This window comes from Aotus nancymaae, unplaced genomic scaffold (assembly GCF_030222135.1).
Source record: "Aotus nancymaae isolate 86718 unplaced genomic scaffold, 86718_ANA_hifiasm-v0.15.2.pri h1tg000059l, whole genome shotgun sequence".
Lineage (NCBI taxonomy): Eukaryota > Metazoa > Chordata > Mammalia > Primates > Aotidae > Aotus > Aotus nancymaae.
This window is the reverse complement of record NW_026988473.1, coordinates 72856475-72879202: the sequence shown is the minus strand read 5'-3', so window position 1 is coordinate 72879202 and position 22728 is coordinate 72856475. Positions and strand designations below refer to the sequence as shown.

Here is a 22728-nt window from a genome sequence, read left to right as displayed (position 1 = left end):
ACTGCCATGCTATTTTATTTTTAAAGGGACGACTGGAAACCATACAAGCTTAGAAGACTATACTTTATCTGGGTATGCAGAGACATCCAGTCCTTCTGTTGGTTTGCAGACTTACTCTGTGTGTTGCACAACAAGGTAACATTAAGATTGTTTCTAGTTTTGCAATTTTTCAAATTAAAAACAGTTATATCTTTTATATTACAAAAGCAATAAATGTTTGCTATAGAATAAACTATAGAAATTATGCAAGTAGTAGCAAGGAAAGAAATAAGTCTCTTAAACATAAATCAGAGATAATATCTGTTAGCAATTAGGTACACATCTTTTCAGATATAGATATTTGTGAGGATGCATATATATGTGTGTATATATATATATAAACATATTTTAACATAGAAACGTTCATTTCTATGTTTTAACATAGGGTGTTTCACATAGAAATGTATGCATATGGCTGGAAGTGATGAGGGAAGGCGATGAAGGGAAATACCAGAAAACACCTGCTGTAACATCTTCCATGCTTTGTTCTGATAGCACTTATCCTTGATTGCCATCTTTAATACTTCAGATCACCAGACTTTTTGGTATATGACACAAAACTCTCAAAAATCCCAAATTCTGTGTTTAATTTTTTTAGAGATAAAGCAGGCATCTTTATCCTACCTGTAACATTTGATCTATTTATCTTCATTCAAATTATACAAGTAATACACCTATAATTTTTGCTACAAATATTTCAGACAATTATGGTAAAGCAAAATCCTCTCTTACTATCTTCCCTACCTAATCTGTGTAAAGAGAGGTAACTCTTAAGTATTCTGTAAGTCCTATCGTACTATTTATGTTATTTATGCAAATTCCTTTTTCAATTTATTACTACGTCTTGACTATTTTTTGGTATTAGTGCATGTAGAGCTACTTCATTGTTTTTTCTGGCACCAACAATTAGAGATGATAGACCTACCTGATTCTTTTAGTGTATTTCATTGTATAGATATATCTAGTTTACTGGACAACACTCTAATGTAGGATATTTACTGCTTTGTTACAAAGAATGCTGAATATATATCATTATATATACCTCTCTGTGCATGTATTCACTCATTCAGTCAGTCATTCTGTCATTCCGTATATATATTTTAACTGCTTACTATCAATCTGGAACTATTCTAGGATCTGAAGATGCATCAGGTGACGAAATAAAACCAAAGTTCCTGATCTCATGTGGTTCACATTCTAAGGGGGAAAGATAGACAACAACCAATAAATACACCGAGTGTCAGGTTCTGAGATTTGGGTTAGGACACAGAAGGAAGGGAAAGTAGGAGTAAAGCAGCATAAACAGCAGAGAGTGTGTTAATTTAGACTGCTTGTTGAGGAACACCCATCAGACAAAATGTCATTTCAACAGACTTGACTGACGTGAATGAGCAGACTAGACACATACTTTGGAGAAAAAAAATTCAAGGTAGACAAACCTAACTTCGCAGGCAAGGTCCCTGATGCAGCAGTATACTTGATGTCCTGGAAGAGGAGAAAGGTGGCCTTTGTGGGTGAAGCAGAGTGAGCAAGAGGAAGAATAGTAGGAGAGGCAATTAGAAAGGTGGTGTCTACTTTTTCTGGGAAGAGGCAGATTACATAAGGCCTTCAGACTTTATACAAAAAAAAAGATTGGTTCTGGGTATATACCTAGAATAATTAAAAGCAGAGAATTGCAGATATTTGTATGCAAATGCCCATAGAAGTATTATTCACAATAGCCAAAGGATGGAAGCAACTCAAATATTCATCAAGAGATGAATAGATAAACAAATTGTGGTGTACACATACGGTGTAATATTATTCAGCCTTAAAAAGGAAGGAAATTCTGACACATCCCACATCCAGGAACTTTGAAGACATAATGCTAAGTGAATTAAGCTAGACATAAAAGAACAAATATTTTATGCTGCCACTTACAGGAAGTACCTAGAATAGTTTAATTTGTAGAGAAAGGAGGTAGAATAGAATATGCATCCTTGCTAAAAATATTGTAAACAATTCAGATACAGTAAAATCCTCTCAGGTTACCAGAGCCTTCAGGGAATGGGAAATGAGGAGTCGTTGATCCATATGTTTTTTCTAGACTATTTATTTTTGCAGGTATATTTTTGCCTCATGCATTTTTGTACACGAGAAACCGGAGCCCATTGCTGATTAAGCGGAAGGCAGGATCAGGAAAAAGCATCTATTTGTTTTTGTTATTTGTTTTGTTTTATATTTGCTAGCATGCATAAGCTAAATCACTATTGTCTTTTCTTTTTTCTAAAGAAAATCTTGTTCATGATGAGTAAACTGGTAACATTTTGAGACTTTTAAGAATAAAATAAGGAGTATTTCGGAAGGACTAATATTTGAGAATATTTGTATACCATTTAGCATGCTAAATTTTGTATCTATAAAGATAACAGAGAATTATTCCCTACCACTACCACCATTAGACCTAATTCATACCCAGAGGCCAGATTGTTAATGTTAGATCTGTTATATATACATATTTGTGTGTATGCATTTATGTATATAGAATTTAACACAACCTAGCTTATCATAGTCAATATCTATCAGAAAACAAATATATATATATCTTTTATATTACAAAAGCAATGTGTGTATATATATATATATATATTCCTTTTCTGATATTGACTATGATAAGCTAGGTTGTGTTAAATTCTAGAATCACTTATGTTAGAATAAGAGAAAATCTGAGTATACCCACAGAATTTCAATAAGACTATTCCTTTTTCTGTCCTCTCAGTTTTGGCAAGAGAACAGACCTGACTATGTCAACATCCAGCTGTACCTCAGTCGAACAGATGGGATACAGGTATGTGGTTGAATGTTACTGTAAATTAAACAAGTCTCTTGATAATATATTTACTGTAGGAGCTGTGGTGGAAGAAAATTCCTGCAGGTGGTTTGAACAGTTTCTTAGCGCAAGGGCTCCTTTGGAATATGTCCAGAAAACTGATGGCTTGTCCTTGAAGTCAACCATATTATGCCTTCCATTTGTCCTTCTCACAGGGGGCTGGAACAGACGTTTTGAGTCTGCCCCTTCCCTCTTCACTATCACCTCAAGTTGTTTACTTCTGAAATTCAGACTACACATGAACAGCTTGTGATTTCTTTTTATTGAAGGGATGTTTTATGTGGAGAGAGAAGATGAGTTTGTACACAATTGAGCTTATTTCTATCCAAGGAAAACTAAAAGTAATAATAGCTACCACGCGTTGTTTATTTACTGTTCTAGGCACTGTGCTAAGAATTTCAATTTCACTTATATTAGTTTATGTAATAAAAACAGAGTCAAGCAGTAGATGATATTCCCAGTATGCAGATGATGAAACTAATATTTGAAGACAACATTGAAGAGCTGGACTGGCGTATAAATCTGGGCATGAATGCTTTTGCAAATTTTATTTTAGTACTTTTGTCATACATTTTCAGAATACTTTGAATACAAAATATTAATGTTTGTCAATTACCTCAAAACTAATCTAACCCTAATTTTTCCAGTCTGATTTCTACCCTACTTGGTAGGTAAAATATATTTCATTTTACTACTCTCATGAAGTAAGTCAATATCACTTTTCCTTCTCGTATTGCTGTAATGAAGGTATGAAGCGTAATTTGCATTGGTTCTCAGTTTGCCTGCCTGAGACTCAGACTCTTCCTCCTTTCTCTGCATTTCACTCTGACTCTTCACATTGATTCAGATCTAATGCTCTGTTAGTTGCAAACAGGAGCCCATTATCAGCCATTTGTCGATAGACCCAATTTTGAAGTTCTGCTGTCTTGAGCTGTCTTGTCTAGAATCATTTCCCCAAATTTACAATGACAATTTGTAGTATTTACTCATATAATAAGCCAAATATGACAACTGTATTCATGGTGGCCAAATACTTCAATGAAGTTAGTGTGCTGAGCCTTTTTGAGAGTGAGCAATTAGAACTCGTTTTTTGTCTTGCATTGCAGTTCTTTAAAGATGAAGCAGCAAACTGAAGTCTAAGAAAATTAGCCATTTGTCAGAGTGGCATTCAAGGAGATTAGTTCTAACAATTAGCTCTCACAATGAATTCATTTAAAAATAAAATTTTTTTACCTTTTTACCAGAATGATTTTTTTTTGGTTTGTTTAAAAACAAACAAATGGAATTCAAGGAGATAATGGATTTTAAAGGAAAAGAGAAAGGAAATGATACTTTGAAATAATTGTAGGAAATAGGTTGCCATTTGATACTTAACATTCTTTATATCACAGCAATTTGGTGGGAAGTCACAGCACCAGCAGAAATGATGTTAGAGAAATAGGTTACTTATCTAAATCTTGAATAATGTAGTATTTTCTTTTTGGCAAAAGATAATTGGAGAAAAATATCACATACTGAATTCAAGACTTTTTATTGGACGTCCTCGGTGGAAACTTCTGTTTGAAGAAATAGCAAAATGTAACAGAGGGTAAGTTCTATACCTCAAAAATTTGACATGAGGCTAATAAATTAATTAAAATATTTTCAAATAGTTACATGAAGTTTAAAAAATGAATTGGCAATGAGTTTACAAATGACAAATTCACTGAAACACTCTTTCACTATCAAAGGTGGAAGACAGGTATCGCCCTACATTTCTGTAATTCCAAATAATTAAAGTTTGACTTAGAAATAGTGTATAATGTATTTATGAGCTCAACTCTCCCACCTGATTATATATTTGTATAGACCTGTATTAAAAATCAGTATTCATTCTCACAGCATATATCAGGTGATCATGGGAAAAACTTTCAAAATCATGTTTGCAAACAAAGAATTCACAGTTAGTTCTAACAATGAATTCATTTAAAAATCACATTTTGTGCCTTTTTACAAGAATGAATATGTATTTTTTGTTTGTTCATTTAAAAAGAAATCTTTGTGTTGTATTATGCAGTCTTTAAATCTGGAATATTTCCAAATATATTATTTAGAAACTATGATTGTATAAAGAATCTTGTTCTTATAGACTATGTATTTATAATCTGAAGAAATTACTATGGCTGAATTCAGAAACCAAATCCATAAAGAGCAGGTTATTTACAAGGAAATAGAGATTGAAGCTGTTGGTTCCTACAGTTAGTTCTCAAGAAGTCTGTTTGTGTTTTAGAGTGATTTGTGTGTGTGTGTGTGTGTGTTATTTGGTAGTTTGTTCTTTTTCTGGAAAAAATGGAAGAGTGGTTTAAGAAGAGCAAATGTGCACCATCTGCTGTTGACATTTTGTACAACACTTTGACTTTTGACTTTGCGTGTTGGTTCTCAGATAGTTGCTTGAAATGCATTAAAATGTTTTTGAAGGACTTTTATGTAGCCTACTTAGGAGAAGAGTGGATTAACATTCTTAAGGTTTCTTTAACTGGACAAAGGCACTGTGTAAATGAACGGTTTCATTTAAGATGTAGCATTTAAATTAACCTCATGCACATAAATTGCTGAAAACATATAAAGATTACAGCAGGGAAGACAGGCATATAAGTTGAACTTTTAAAATATCATATGTTGGGCAACACTTTTTAACTTTCAGAAACTGATTATTTCTTAAACCAGCAGGCATTAGTTTACTATACTATGTAGAATACAAATATAAATTGGATTAAACACTCCTGGTCCAGAGGTAATGATTGGTAAGTCTTTATTATGTATTCTTACAGAAGCTTATGTAAGTTTGTGTGAGAGTATGTGTTTGTAGAAAAGTATATGTAAACCTACGTGTGTGTGTGTGTGTATCATATATATTTAAAGTCTAATCCTTAGTTTCTAATAAAAGTAGAATCTGTAACAACTAATTCTTCAACTTCCTTTATTGTTGTTGTTTTCTTTTTTTCTTGGCTATGCTAGGAAGAACCAACTAATTTTTAATGATGTACTTCTTTTAATCATAGACAATTTCTGTGTAATTGTACCTCACAGTATTCTAGAGTATGAACAACATGACTGTTACTACCCTGATTATTTATATTTAGGTTACTTATATTTCCTTACAGTTAAAAACAGTGCTGTAGTAATGATCTTTGTACTTATTTTCTTATGTGAGAATATTGCAGTAGATTAAGAGCTTTGAGTGGGAATGCTCGACAGGTATACACATTTAGGTACTGCTCTACAAAAACTGAAAGTCAGAACTAATTTACTTTCCACATGCATATGACAGACATTCTTTTGTTGCCTTTATAAATTCAGAAAATGAATTATGTGATGGTGTGATATGATCATGGAAAGTGAAAGAGTTTTTGGAGTCAACACGCCTTCATCTTTATTTTACAAACAAAGAAGCTAGGACTTCAAAATATAATGATTTATCAAAAGCCGCAGTCAATGAGCCAGAATGCAGATATGAACACTAATCTGACTGCAAGCTCATTGTGCTTTACCACAGGACATAGTCAGCTTGTCTCAGATAAAGAGTAGCAATCTTATTTTACTATGCTCCCTTTAGATGGGAGGTAGGGAGGTGCTGCAAGAATCTCCCATGTTCACTATGAATGCTGCAGCAATTTTTTTTTGAAATAGAGATATTCTAAATATTATGTTGTAAACCATTTAGTGTCTGATAACCTGTCAGAAAATTATTTGTTATATCTAGCCCAAATTTGGTTTCCTATTGTTTGTAATTAAAATGTGTATCATGCTTTAAACTGTGAAGTTTATGCATTATGCAAAGAGAGAAAGAAAAGTTGAACTTTATTGGGCTTTTTGAGTAGAGAATTACTACTCTAGGATTGAGTGAAATGTTTGAGATTACTTTATTTTACTGCCTTGTAGTGTTCTCAAACAAGACAAGTTAAGAATAACTAGGTTTAGTCTCTCACATTTACTCCTGTGACCTTGAGTCAAGTGACTCAGTCCTCCTGGATCTGTAATACAAGGAGTGAATGAGCTCTCTGGAGTGATTAAGTTCTCATTACTTAAGATTCTGCATTGACAAGTCTACATGAAAAACAAGTATGAATATTTATGGAACTTGTTTCTAGTATCTACCCCACAAACCACATTTTCTACTTAGTACCCAAATCTACCTCCACCCATTCCATCAAAGATTATGTAGACAAATCTCCAGATCGTTATTGGATTGCAGCACTCTAATGCAAATTTAGTACAAATGAATTGCAAAGATTCCTTGTAGAATTCAGAAAACAAAACAGTAAGATATCATTAAGTTAGTGAGAGTGACGTTAGGGAATTCCTCAAATCACACACATACACACAAAGGATATCAGAGTTAAACTGGTTAATAATTGTAAACGAAACTGTTAAAAAAACAGCTAAAAAATCATGATATCTTGGGTGGTTTAAAAATAATGATTTTTATTATTGTTATTTATTTTATAATTAATACTTGATTTTGTTATTATTTAAGAAGTACCTTCAGGAAATCTGCAAAACTTGCCAAGCTAACTGTAATTGCCCAGTCAAAGCCAATCAACAAAATAATGGTATCCTATTGCCATCATACAGTGTTGACAGAAAGTTTATACAAAGAATCAAAATGGCTCAATTCTCTTTTCATTTTAATGGCAGCTACATTATGGTTTCAATAATTTAAATTGTATTAAGTATAACATCATTTATTTTCATGTATTTTTATTTCTTTTGCTCACTTTGGGTTTAATTACCTTTTTCTTTTCTCTTGTTTCTTAAAATGGAAACATAGGTCATTGATTTCAGATCTTTTTTTCCTAAGAAAAGAGTTTAATGCTACACGTTTTCCTCTAAACACCACTTTTGCTAAATAAATTCTGATTTGTTTGTTTGCATTTTCATCTCATTCAAAATATTTTTTATTTATTATGTTATTTTTTATATTTAGAAATGTTTAACTTCCAAATATGCAGAAATTTTCCAGATATCTTTTTGTTCTTAATTTCTAGTTCAATTGAGATTTGATCTAAAAACAAACTCCTTGTAATTCTAATTCCTTAAAATGTATTGACATCTGTTTTATTGCCCAGAGTATGTTCAAGCTTGGTGAACGTTCCATATTCACTTAAAAAGAATTTGTATTCCATCATTGTTAGATAGAGCATTCTATAAATGCCAATTAGTTCCAATAGGTTAATAGTGGTGTTCAAGTTTTCAATATACTTACTGGATTTCTGTCTGCTTGTATTAATTACTGAGAGAAGAGTATTGAAATCAACTATAATTATGAATTTATCTGTTTTTGCAGTTCCATCAATTTTTGCTTTATGTATGTTGAAGTTTTTTAGTTTCAGTGTTTTATTTAATTTAATGAAAATATGGTTGGGTTTAAATCTGGCAGTTCACCATTGCTTTGTGCTTATCTATTTGTTCTTTTTTTTTGTTTTGTGTTTCTACCTTGATTTGGGCTATTATTTATGATTCCAGTTTTCTCTAATATTAGCTATACTTTTGTATTTTTTTTTTTCTTTTTAGTAATTGCTTTAGGTCATTGGTTTCCAAACTGCATTTTTTTGACTAGCAACAATTGGAATCTTGTTAGAAAAGCAAATTCTTGAGCCCTATCCAAGATCTGCCAAATCAGAAACTGTAGGGATGGGGAGACCTAGCTCTTTGTGTTCTATGAAGTCTCTCAAATGATTCTTATGAGGCCAAAATTATTGAAACATTGTTCTAGGTTTACAGTGTACATCATTAGTTTATCACAGCCTATTTTATTTTTATCTTTATCTTTATTTTTATTTTTTAGTTTCTCTGTTGCCTAGGCCAGAGTGCAATGACAGGATCATGGCTCACTGCAACCTGAATTCCTGGGCTCAAGAGCTCTTCCCACCTCAGTCTCTTGAGTAGCTAGAACTCCAGTTGCACACCACCATGATCAGCTAATTTTTAAAATGTTTTGTAGGAATGGGATCTCACTATGTTGGCCAGGCTGGTACTTTGAATAATATTATAACACTTCATGTACTTCCATTTACTTTCATCCTTTTGCTATTATTGTCATTCATCTTACATATACATATGCTATAATTCTCATTATTAGTATTTTTGTTTTAAACATCAAGCATATATTAAAAGATTAGAGATTAGAAATTAGAAAAAGTATATATTTTATATTTACTCACAGATTTTATTATTTGGGTGTTCTTCTTTCCTTTGGTTAGATTCAAATTTCCATCTAATTTAATTTTTCTACTTCTTGAGGAGTTTTGTTTAATATACCTTATAGTGCTGGTTAGCTGGCAATAAATTCAGCTTGTGTTTGTATAAAAAGTTTGTATTCCATCTTTATTTCTGAAAAGAAAATTTTGTTTGGCATAAAATTTTCTTAGTATATAATAGTTGATGTCTTGTTTTACATTTTTAGTACTTTGAAAATATCACTTCGTTGCTTTCTGACTTGCATGGTTTATGGCAAGAAGTTCACATTCATTCTTATATTTCTTTCTTATATTTTCTGTTGATGATTTGTAATGTGTCTTTTCCCCCAGTCTGTTTGGTTTTAGGTTTTTCTTTTTGTCAATCGTTTTTAGCATTTTATTATCAATTGCCTTGGTACAGTTTTCTTTGCGTTTATTCTCCTTGAAATTTATGAGCTCTTATTTTTTTTCTTTTCCTTTGGTCTTCTGTCATGTTGGACTGCAATTTCATGTATTTTTGACTAGTTGATAATGTCCCATGAGCCACTGATGCTCTGTTCTTCTTCTTCTTCTTCTTCTTTTTTTTTTTTTCAGTTTTTGTTCTCTGTGGGCTTCAATTTAGATTCTAATGCTCTTTCTTCAAGTTTACTTTTTCTTTGGCAATGCCTATTCTTTTATTAACTCATGTAGTGTGTTTATCATTTCGAATATTGCATTCCATCTCTAGAATTTATGTTTGGGTCTTAAAAAATATTTCATTTATCTTCTCATCATGATGATACTTTTCTTTGAATATATGAAGCCTGTATATCCTAACTGTTTCAGAGACCACGTATGTCTGTCCTCTCTGTCATTCTGGGCCTTTTTCTATCGAATGCTCTTTCTCCTTGTATTAGTTTGCCAGAGCCACCACAGCAACATACACAGACTGGGTGGATTAAACAACAGAAATTTATTTTCTCATAGTTCTGGGGGCTGGAAGTTTAAGATCAAGAAGCCGGCAGAACTGGTTTCCTGAGATCTCTCTCCTTGGTTTGCAGATGGCTGTGCTCCCAATGCTTCTTCACATGGCTTTTTCTCCTTTTGTGTTCAAATTACTTCTTACAAGTTCACCATTCAGACTGGATTAGGTCCTACCCTAGTAGCCTCATTTTAACTTAAATTGCCTCTTTAAAAGCCTTACCTCCAAATACAGTCACATCCTGTGGCACTGAGGGTTAGGGCTTCAACCTATGGGTTTTGGAGGGGCATACTTCAGCCCTTAACACTCTTAGTTATAGTTTATATTTTCTTACTTTTTGCATTCCTGGTATTTTTAAATTAAATTCTGTACATTTTAAAGTTTAAATATTAGATGCCAAATTTTGATTTATTTATTTATTTCAATAGTGTTGGACTTGTTCTGGCATGCAGTTATGTTACTTGGGTTCAGGTTGATCTTTACAAGGCTCACTTCTAAGGTTTGTTAGTGCAGGTCCAGAGCAGCCTTCTGTCCAAGGCTAATTTTACTAATATCCTCTCTACTCCTTGCAAATAAGGTGACACCTTTCTAAGAATACAACCCATTGCCCATGTATTTATAGAAGTTTCTATTCTGGAGGGTGTGAATACAAATTATTTGCAGACCTGTGTAAAGTCTGGCAATTATTTGAACTTTTGATCTCTGATAGCTGTTCATTCATGAAGTTTCTTCTCATATACAGATTTTTAATCAACCGAAGACTTGAGGATTCTCCTCTACCACTGTCCGAGGCTTCTTTCTGTGATCTCCCTTCCCTTCCATATTCTGCTCCACAAATTCCAGCTGTTTTGGCCTCAGTGAACTCCATTCTTTGTCCCCTCGGTGTAATCATCAGTCTTTGCCTGAGTTTCCCCTCTCTGTGCTGCAGCTGGTAGAGGTAGATTGCCTCCAGGCCATAAGCAGAGACAGTGACTGGACTTAGCTTGTTCTCTTTCCTTTTCTCAGGGATCATAGCTCCATGCTACCTATTATACAGTGTCTGAAAATACTTATTTCATATGTTTTGTTTGCTTTTTTCTAGGTTTTTAATGTAAGGGGGTATATCTAGTCCCTCTTACCCCATCATGACTGCAAGTAAAATTCTGTTTTCATAGCTTTTAGTTTCATTTTTTTAAGGTAAAAAGTTTGAATAAAATATTTTTTTCAGTATTTACTATTAATTTTTGGTACCAATTTTAATGGATTCAGTGTCTTTTATTCAGCACTAATTATTCTAAGATAATTAAGAAATACTGGAGTTTTCAGGATATGATATGAAATATTAATCGTTTTGACATCCAAAGAAGAATCAAATGCAAATCAACAAAATTGGGAGGAAGGTCAATTTGAAATATTATTCATTTGCTGAGATTTATTTAGTCTATTTGTTAGAGATATGTCTTATTTAGCTACTAAATTTTATATTAGAGAATAATTAAAGCTGCTTGGCATGTGTTGCCATTATTGCAATGCATACATAAAAAGATGAGTATGTGTTTTGTTTACTGTGAATATAAATTAGTCACTTAAAATTATTATTTTAAATTGGTAATATCTTTTTACTTTCCTTCCTTATTCATCACTGCTTTTGGAAATCCATGTAGAAACTTTAGATAACTGTGTAAAGTATCTAATAGAAGAATTTACATTGTCCAGTGTGGACTGAACATCTATTTAGATGTCAGCTGATTAGCAATTGTCATCTGTCAACTGCTGCTCTTGATGAGGTTGCTGGTTTCATTAATGGCAAGTCATGAAAAGACTAAGGCAGACTGATCAATCTCTGTCTGATCATAAGCATATTTGTGCTCATAGGTACGTTTTTTGAATTATCCTAAATTCTAGAATGAAAAGTAGGAGGTAAATAAAATAGTTTCCTAGTGGATATTTACATTTGGAAATGATTAGAAAATTGTTTTCAATATGTAAAACAGAAAGAAATTGACTTTGTTAATACTTTAAACCATGCTCATAAAGCATACTTCTTGTTATGGTCTGTCTAATTTTACACCTGATTTTCTATTTCCCCCTTTCTTGTTCTAGGAAAACAGTTGGTGTTTTCTGTTGTGGGCCCAATTCACTATCCAAGACTCTTCATAAGCTGAGTAACCAGAACAACTCATATGGGACAAGATTTGAATACAATAAAGAGTCTTTCAGCTGAAAATCTTTGCCGTGAAGCAGGACTTTAAGGAAGGAATGAGTGCAATTTCTAAGACTTTGAAACTCAGTGGAATCAAACAGCTGTGTTATGCCAAAGAGTAGCAAGGTTTTATTATTTATGATTATTTAAAATGGAAATGTGAGAATGTGGCAAGATGACAGGTCACATTACATGTTTAATCTGGAAACCAAAGAGACCCTGAAGAATATTTGATGTTATGATTCACTTCTCAGTTCTCAAATTAAAAGAAAACTATTAGATGCACACTGTTGATTTTTATGGTGGATTTAAGAACTCCCTAGTGAGGAGCTGAACTTGCTCAATCTAAGGCTGATCATCTTGTTCCTCTTTATATTGTTTTTGGTTGAACAAATGCAAGATTGAACAAAATTAAAAATTCGTTGAAGCTCAAATTCCATTTTCATGTTGTATATAAACAGAGTAGCTTTAATTTGCAAGCACTCCAGGCAAATATATTAGCACAAGACTCTGTTGATACGGGTACTTTGTGTCAATATCTAATTGTCTCTACTATTTATGCTAATACCTCTATTTGATATCTGTAGACTATATGCTAACTGAACCTTCCTCAAGTGTTGTTATAGTATCTAATTTTATATAAATTTTTCTTTTTATTCCTTTCTCTAGGGAAATATGCCTTCCTTTAGCATGCATTAGACATAATGATTTAATAGGTCCTTTTCATCTTTAATTTATTTAATCTATCACTATTACATGGAAATGAAAATATTCCTACTATAAATTATAAAGGGACATATTTGTACTAATAAGTTTTTACTTTTTCAACATTTTTGTCTTTATTATTATTATTTCACTTTTTTCACAGGTACGATTTGTCTTAGGCTGTAGCCTCTTAGGATACTTAGTTAATTTGCACTTTGAGACCAAAGGACATTATGTCTGTCAGTAGGCACTGAATATAAGATTTATCTCCTTTGTCACATATTGGTTTATGATGGAGATATTGAAAGTATAGTCATATTCCTGAACAGTAAAACCTGTATTTTTACCTTCTACATAAAAGGAAATACGGTATTCTTACTCAAATTTAAGTTTATAATCCAGAATATTATTGTTGCACTTTTTGGTATCCTGAGTTTCCATAGGGAACTATTGGGTTTAAAGTCACTGTTGGAACTACACTGTGTGATCTTACCGGTTTCTGTTCCCTGGCTATGATATTCTTGGCTCAGAACAATATTCCCCATTACTATCTTAAGAATTAAGGGATTCATATGGTTTAGTGATTTTGTTTGTGAGTCAACTAATTTCTATCAAATATAACATATTACTGAAATCAGCAGTGTGACTTGCCTTGCCATTGTTAAAATGTTACATAAAACATAACATGATAGATGCAACTGTCATTTTTTGCTATAATTCATCAATAGCAATCAAGCATGCTAACCCATATTGAATGATATTTACTTGTTGATATTTCTTCCTCTCCTTGGAATTCTCATTTCTTTGGAAAGAAGATGAATCCACAAAAGGGATGGGAATTATGCAATGCTGATGCAGCTTTAGCTCTGAAGTCATATTTGATAATCAGTATGTCTTGACAACATTTTCTAGATTAAAAAGAATTTTCATGAAAATGTGTAACAGAAAGAACTAGCAGAAAGAAACTTCGAGTTAGTCCAGGCTTAATGTCCAATACTGACTCTATACTGATCATAATTTATTTATGTGATTATATTAATGAACCTAATTTCAATAAAACAGGTAGAAGATTTTTCAAAAGAAAGATGGTGTTTCAAAGCCAGTCTGCCATTCTAGATGAGCCTCCTTGCTTATTTAAGTTCTAGTAGGTGTTCAAATATTAAATGTTAGCATAGGTCAATTTTGCTTCTGCAGGGCTTTCTTTATCTTGCATGTTTAAGAGAACTTTGTTTTATTTTGAGGGATTATTTCTCTGGGGACAGTTCTTAAAATATAAGCCTTAAAATCATTAATTTTAATAGCAATAAATGTTAAAATTGAAATGGTGTCCTTGAAATTTCTGTAAGCTCACTCTAACTTTGAAATAAATAAAGCATCAACATTTGTTCACGAGATGATGCAAGTTTGAGAAAAACACTCTACTTGTCAGGAATTAGCATTTGAGTGTACACTAGCTGAGAAGACTTAGGAATTTGAGTTCTGGAACTTTCAATGTTACAGTCTAATGGTGTGACTAAGGCAAATTACTTCTCATACATAGATTAAAATGTACCATTTGGACTAGATCAGTAATTATTAATTTTTTGGATAATGTATGTTTTTGAGAATCTGATTAAAATGCATAGTATGACATATAGCACATCCCTATAATTCTGGGGAACCTACAAACATGATCCAAAAACAAGGTGCATGAGCAGAAAGACCTATAGCAATAGCAAAATGATTCATACTTGCACATTTATACACACATGCTACATAAACTCATACATATACATACATACTTTTGGGACTTCATTTGCTTTTTTAAAAATTTCAGGTTAAAAGTGAAATGCTTGATAGTTCTTCATTTAGAGACTTTAAAATGCCAGTGGGGTGACTGTGGTAGTGTTGGCATTTAAAACAACATTAGCAAAATGGCTATTGCTATAGGTCTTTCTACTCATATACCTCTTTTCTTTTTCTTGCCTTTTCTGAGACAGGGTCTTCCAGCCAGACTGGAGTACAGTGATGCGATCTCGGTTCACTGCAACCTCCACCTCCTGAACTCAGGTGATCCTCCCATGTCAGCCTACCAAGTAGCTGGGACTACAGGCACATGCCACCACACCTGGCAAATTTTTGTATTTTTAGTAGAGACGTGGCTTTAGCTATGTTGGCCAGGCTGGTCTTGAACTCCTTGGCTAAAGTGATCCTCCCACCTTGGCATCTCAAAGTGCTGGGATTACAGTTGTGAGCCACCATGCCTGGCCCAAACTGCCAATATTTATAGGGTTATACTAAGACATTTATTTTGTGGACAAGGGCATTCTTGTTATATGTTCCCAAACAGAGAATCCTATGGGACTTTCCATTCGTTTTTAATCTTGCTGGATCTCCTGATTTATGCAAGGGAAGGCTATGATTTTTACATATAAATAATTCTAAAAAACTAAGATTCATACATACACATTCATACAACCCTATTTAGTGCCATGTGAAAAATAAGATACTGAGTGCTAATTCCAGATTCAGATTCAGAGAATTATATTTTTCTTACAAATCTATCTTCTTATTCTAAATTTGTTAGTCTTATATGTTTTACCTATTAAAATCCATTTTCGTGTACATGCATATATTTGGGACTTCATTTGCTTTTTTAAAAATTTCAAGTTAAAAGTGAAGTGCTTGATAGTTCTTCATTAGGTGACTTTCAAATACCAATTGGGTGACTGTGGTATTATAGGCATTTAAAACAACAGCATAAAAGCAAAGTAAAGAAGGAACAGAGCGAATCGATTTGATCTACACAGCCATGTGATGTATAAACCCACAAATCAGTGTTTACTTAGAGCGTTCACAGTGGATGATGGATTTAAATTATGAGCCATCGTTAAAGAGACTCAATGGAGGCAAATGGACTGTTGTCATTAACAGATAATGGGAGTGATGAAGAATATTCATTATATAAAAGAGAAGATATTTTAAGAAAAAACCGTTTTCTGTCTTAAGGATGATTATATAAGCCAAAAGGTGAGTTTTCTTAACAAACCAAAGGGAAGATTTTTAAGTTGCTGTTCACTTTAAGCAGTTTCTATTTTTTATGCTACCTAGGACCTTTTCATCTCCAGTTATATTACTGAATATAAAATATTGAAGGTAGGAGTAGTCTTATTTTACTATTGGAAAAACTGAGAACCAAATTTGCTTCAAGTCATCCGTTGAGTTTGTAGCAGAGCTGAGACTGATGCTCAAATGTTTAAATCTCTTCTAACGAAAGGCTCTTCACCTTCCCCATGAAATCATCATCTAAGAAAAATATCTTGCCCTGTGAGTTTGAATCTCCCATTAAACCTTGTTTAGTGCCATGTGGAAAACAAGATACTGAATGTTAATTCCAGATTCAGATTCAGAAAATTATACTTTTCTTACGAATCTTCTTATTCCAAATTTGTTAGTCTTACATGTTTTTCCTATGAAAATCCATTTTCATATACCTGTTTTTAAGTGTGATAATTGTGCTAAAGGGGTTGTGTTCTCCAGAGTTTTACATTGGAAAAATCTGTAGTAGTGTAGTTTCTAGGAAATGCTCATACTGTAATTTTAAATTGAAGTTCATAGATGAAAATCATAATTTCACCAGCTATCTAACCACCCAGGAAAAGTTGGTATCAAAACAAATGACTATTGTTCACTTCATTACTCACATGACCATAACTCGCATTTTGTCCAAGAGAAAAGGGTCAGCCTTTTGTGAACTAGTGAGACAGGAAGTAAATGAAATCTAGTATAATGAGATTGGCATTTACTTCAGCCACCTCAGGACAATGAGAACTCACTGTTATTTCTCTTCTAAATATCCTCTCTATTGCCCTAACTTTATTATTCTATTCTGTACGACTGTTTATTCTATTCTATACTATTATATTCTTTATTCTCAAAGGACAGAATTGCGACGACTAGCTAAACTAAGCTTTTTAAAGAGAAAATGCAGAAGACATCTAATACTTAGCAAAGAAGGGTTTATTAAAAGATAAGAGAAAAAAAGACCATGTGGATCTTTTATTAAACTTAGCAGAAAGTTTAATATTGTTTTAGAACAGAGACCAACAATCTGATGCAAATTGTTAAAATTCACATTTCAGAACTAGTAAGGGCAAGAAATGTCTCATAGGAGGAAAACTAGGAGGAAGAAAAGTTATCAGAGAAAGCAAAATTATTTAACACATCAGGACATAATAATGCATTTCTTTTTCCAACTCAAAACAGGCTCAAATATATGGCAAACTGGCTATTACTCTGGTTTGGAAGAATGTAAAAAAATGTGATGTTTGGCCAGATTTTAGGACACCTTTCACATTTTCACTGACATTAGAATTTTAACAAGCAGCTTTATCTTAGATTAAAATTATATCTAGGTTCTTTAAGAAATAAAGCATTGATGAGCTGCTATTTGACCTAGAGAAGACCCCGAGACTTAGATGAGAGCCAGCACTGCAAAATGTTCTAATATACATAGCAATAAACAAGGCCAGGATGCCACGCATTGCCTTAGTCACATACTCAATGCGTTAAAACTGTCGTTGCAAGGTCACATTTCACAACCCTTATGCTTCCACCCAGGGAACGAAAACCTTCTTAACAATTGCAGACATTGAGAAACAGATGTTGTCTCTGTTGCATCATAACAGTGTATCTATTCATTCACATCAGCATATTCACTTGAACTTAGTATCAATTTAGTATGACCGTGTAACTCATTTTAGTGTCGAGAAATATCCGCAGTGCATAAAATGGGAGCTTTGCTTATTTGCTTGAAAATTTACTGCAGCCAACACACTGGCTAAAGACAAAGCTGTTAAATTTTCTAGGTTTTCCTCTGCAGCTGAACCTCAAAGGAATGTAAAATACCTTCTTACCACGTGTATGTTGGAACGTGTCCTGGGACATACCCTGCACTCTGTGATTAGATGTGCTGCACAGTTTCTTCTTTAGGTTCCCAGGGACTATAAGGTTTAGGAAAATACAATCTCTTGAGTCGGCTTGGCATCTTTCCTGGCAGAACTGGGTGCCCACCAGGTGCAATTACACCTTTATTTAAAGATGACAGCTGTCTGCTCTCTGAAAGGCATTAGCAGAAGATTATCTTTTTTTTTCTCTTCTCATTAAAATTTGTTTTAACATCAAAGGTGGGAAGAGTAGAAATCACTTTAAAAATTTGGCATACAATTGGATGGCATGCTGAGAGTGTGCCAGTGTTACCATTCTATTCAGGCACATCCAATGGTGATGGAGTGAATAGGCTTCTGAGAGAGAAATCTGAAAAATTGGAGCCTTCATCCCTGAAATATATTAGGCTACTTTCATAAAAATGGGAATAATATCTACCTCTGCTTAATGGACAGGGATGCAGTGTGGCAAAAATGTGGAAGAGGGGAGGAGAAGTGTGGTAAAGAGAGAGATTTCCTAGGTAAATATTTCTTAGTAGGTTTTTTATAACAGAGATCAAACATTGTTGTAAGAAAGCAAAACTCAGGCTTTTATGAGTCACAATCCATTGTACCTGAAAGACTGATTCTTTAATTTTATTTTCTAGGCAAGTAGAGAAATACCTACAGCAAACCAGCACCACTATCTGTCTTTGTTCTGCTCCCCATAAAGAAAGTCTTTTGTTAAATCTAGTTTATGCTTTCTGAATTCCCCTTATACAATAGTAGTAGCATAAGTCTACTTAAAGTGATTTTTAATATAGTGGTTTTCCTCAAAAGCATTAAACCCAGGCGATATAATGTTCAGCAACAATGCAAATCACCAAGAGTGTGTTAAAGACTTAAGGTCCTCTTCCAAGAGCCCTCAAGTCTATATGAGGTGCTAGAACACACGTTCTCAACCACTTTCTTACTTCCATATTATCAAGTGTGAGATTGTCCTCCATGTGTTTCCTTGTTCATATTAAGGAGTATGACAGTTTTTTTCCTTTCTGCCCCTTTTTGAGGTCATGGGTATTTTTTTAAATTTATTTTTTGATTGACAAAGACTGCATATTTTATGGTGTACAACATGATGTTTTGATATATGTATACTTTGTAGAATGGTTAAATCAAGCTAATTAGCATATTCTACAGGCATTTTTGTCGCTGTTGTTGCTATGGCTACCAGCGTTGTTATTTCTAATACCTTCTTCATAGCAAATGAGACCAAGGCATTCCCAAGTGTGATCTTGAATTCAATAAAAACTAAAAAACTTATTAAGGCTTAGAGTTGAAAAGGAGTTTAGAAGTCATCCAGTCCAAATCATTCAGTATACAGATGGGGAAACTCAAGTCTAAAGAGGTGAGATGAAATGTAATAAGGATGAGAAGATTCTTAGGAACAATGCCCAAATGGGCAAATGTAAATAAATTTTAGTGTAGGTACCAGGTCTCTTTTAATGTGATAACTGAATTCTCTGGGTTTTAAAATATTTGCTGATCCAACCATCTGCATGATCACATTTCATCTATTTCTTCTTAGGATCTGAATTCCTAGGAAGTCTGTATTCACCTAGTTTTCAAATGCCTCAGCTCTCGGTCTGCATGCACTGTGGTGAAAACTACAAGGTATCTGTGACGCATGTTCTTGTTCTCCAATTCCCACTAAACTCAAAAAGCATTTCCATGTTTTCCCATTTTTCTATAATGTCCCTATCTTTTTTAAAAATTTATACATATATATATATATATATATATATATATATATATATATATAAGTTTAAAAAAGATAGGGACAACTTTATATTTTATATATATTTATATAAAATATAATACCATAATATATATATTATTGCACTTTAGGTTCTGGGGTACATGTGCAGATCATACAGGATTGTTGCATAGGTACATACATGGCAATGTGGTTTGCTGCCTCCATCCCAACATCGCCTATATCTGGCATTTCTCCCCATGTTATCCCTCCCCAACTTCCCTACCCCTCGCTGTCTCTACCATCGTCCCCGGGTCCAGCTGCACTTGCTGTGAAACTCTCAGTCCAGAGTGTTTCAGATTGCTGGTCTTTGTGGGGCTGGGACCCACCAAGCCAAATCACCTGGCTCCCTGTTTCAGCCCCCTTTTTTTCAGTTGAATGAGCAGCTCTGTCTCCCAGGCGTTCCAGGCACCAGTTGAAACAGCCACCCAGATTTGTGTGAGTTTTGTGCAGAGACCTACTGTGCCAGCTGAAGCAGCCATACTGGAAACTTATGGCGCTTTTCAGCCCAGGAATCTCCTGATCTGTGGGCAATAATAACTCGTTTGGAAATGTGGTGATCACTCACCCTCTGCATTGTTCTCACTGGGAACTGCACTCAAGAGCTGTTCCTATTCAGCCATCTTGGATCCACCCAGGATTCTTATATTTAAATTTAACATGCCAGGTTTGGGATTTTGGTTTTATTTTTGGTTTGTTTTTTGGCATTATTCTTAAAGCTCATAATTGTGCACAGTAAGATTGTAACATTCAATATTTATATAATTTTCAAATATAAAAATTATATATATTTTTGCACAAAAAATTAATAAAACATAATATATTCATTATGAAGTTTAAATATTTAGTTTTTATGTTTGATCTCTGAGGAGTCAGTTTTACCTAAATATTGTGTATACCATACATATTTACACACATGTAATAACTCCTGCTTAAAGATTTTTATTTTATTCAGCACATCACAATCTTCCTCTTTTGAAATTTTCAAATTATGTAAACTAAAGAATAATAGTAGAGATACTATAGGTGCACCTGGTATTTACCAAGGTGGGATATGAGCCATTTGCCATAAGCCCTGTCCTGGAGACCAGTGTTTTCATACCACCTGAAAACTGCTTTTCCCATCAGTAAAATGTAGATCAGATTTTTTTCTAGAAATGTTCTCTGAGAATCATTATATTTTGTGTTTCTATGTTAACTTTGACTCTCAGTAGAGTTGATAATTTTATAGTAGAAAGGATGACTAAAAATGCTTCAATAAACAGATATACTAAGATATGTCTATGGTATATTAAGTTGAAATGCCTTCCTGCATCAGCAGCATGAACATATATTTGCTGGCTGGACGTAGTGGCTCACGCCTATAATCCCAGCACTTTGGGAGGCTGAGGTAGGCAGATCACCTGAGGTCAGGAATTCAAGGCCAGCCTGACCAACACGGTAAAACCCTGTCTCTACTAAAAATACAAAAATTATCTGGGCATGGTGGTGCACAATTGTAATCCCAACTACTCAGGAGGCTCAAGCAGGAGAATTGCTTGAAGCTGGGAGGCGGAAGTTGCAGTGAGCTGAGATCAAGCCATTGCACTCCAGCCTGGGTGACAAGAGCAAAACTCCGTCTAAAAAATAATAATTTAAAAAAAGTTTTTAAAAAAAGAAAATGTATTTGCTTCAGAATACAAGACATTTTATTATTGATGTTTCTAAACCTATGCTCTTTACATTAAATTATTAGTCATTATTTTGTTTAAGAGTCATTCTTGGATTAAGTTAGATGCCACTGAGCTCTAATTAACAGAGCTTTTAGAAGTAGTTACTTGTTTTACAGGGTTTAAGCAGGTTACTTCACTATGTGGTACTGCATTTTTTCAATCAATTCCTACCACACTGCAGTCTTTCAAGTGATTTATTTTCAAAGCGTCTGCTTTCCTGAGATGGTGTCTTGCCCTCTGTATTTGGCCAAGCTGTCATGCATTCTGTAATGGGCATTTTAAAAAGTCAAGTTCAAATGCATTTAAAAGGCAAGATTAGCAGTTATGTGCTTGCATTCCCTGTGAGCACTATTTGCTTTGTGTCACAATGGGGTCATGAGTGCATGCTTTAATAGCGCTGGCGTTAGAAAATTACTCAGCAGTAGCTAGTGAGAGAAGAACACAGAAGATAATTGGGGAAAAAATATTTAAAAGATGCACAAAGCAGTGAGGCATTGATGCAAATCTCAATTCTGAAGACTAAAATTTCCTCTAAAATGTCTTCCTTTATTCATATTGATTCGCCTGTCAGGAATGTGTTTCCTAGGGCTAAAAAATATGAAAATGTGTGACAGTACAAGTTTCTTATCAGACTTGTTATTAGGTAAGAAAATCTCTGAGAAATCTTTTTAAGTGTCTTGTGTTGCAGAGGCCATGTTTGCAACTTGCTGATAACCGTGTAACCAACTGGGAGATGTAAGCGTATAGGCCAGAATTGGCTTTGCATTTCAGATATAGACTCAAAGTATTGTGTGAAAAAATACACTTTAGAGTAACTGCTAATTATGACAGATTTCACATGCACGTGCATTTTGATAAGGTGATTTCTGAAATTAAATTTTTGTTTTATTTTGACAAAAGACTTTAATGGGAGGTTTTGACTGGTAGACAAAGTCAGATTTCAAGATTTTTAAATAGCCTCTGTGCCTTGGGTTTCTCTTATAGTGATGGTAGAAAGTGGTTTGTTTATTTATTTATTTTAAATCTCTAATGGGATACTTGAAAAATACTGAGGGGCATAGTTACCTTGTACCTGTCTTCCAAAGCAGATTGAAACAAAATATCTAGTAATATATGTTATAACCATGTGGACACTGATAAGTCTTGTCTTTTGAGGCAGTTGCCCCTTTTCTTTAACCCTTATCTGCCAGTAACGAGAAGAGTGCTTCAAATTAGAACCAACAGATAGAGCCCTGAGAGCCACAGCTGCACCCTGAAACTATACTATGACTACATCTTCTCTTTTGTTCTCTAATATAAACTCTTTTCCTCACCTATTTCCTTGA

At 33.7% G+C, this 22728-nt stretch overlaps 1 protein-coding gene across 10 annotated transcripts in view; it reads left to right on the top strand.

The window, feature by feature from the left end:
• NOX4 (NADPH oxidase 4) overlaps positions 1-14368 on the top strand; it is a 154149-nt gene extending 139781 nt beyond the window's left edge. For all 10 annotated transcript variants that reach the window (XM_021665640.2, XM_021665639.2, XM_012444856.3 and 7 more), the window contains 4 exons: positions 27-135; positions 2798-2866; positions 4399-4496; positions 12170-14368. In XM_021665640.2, coding sequence (XP_021521315.2) covers positions 27-135; positions 2798-2866; positions 4399-4496; positions 12170-12290 — 397 coding nt within the window. In that variant the 3' untranslated portion in view covers positions 12291-14368. The remainder of the gene's footprint in view (positions 1-26; positions 136-2797; positions 2867-4398; positions 4497-12169) is intronic.
• The last annotated feature ends 8360 nt before the right edge of the window (positions 14369-22728 follow it).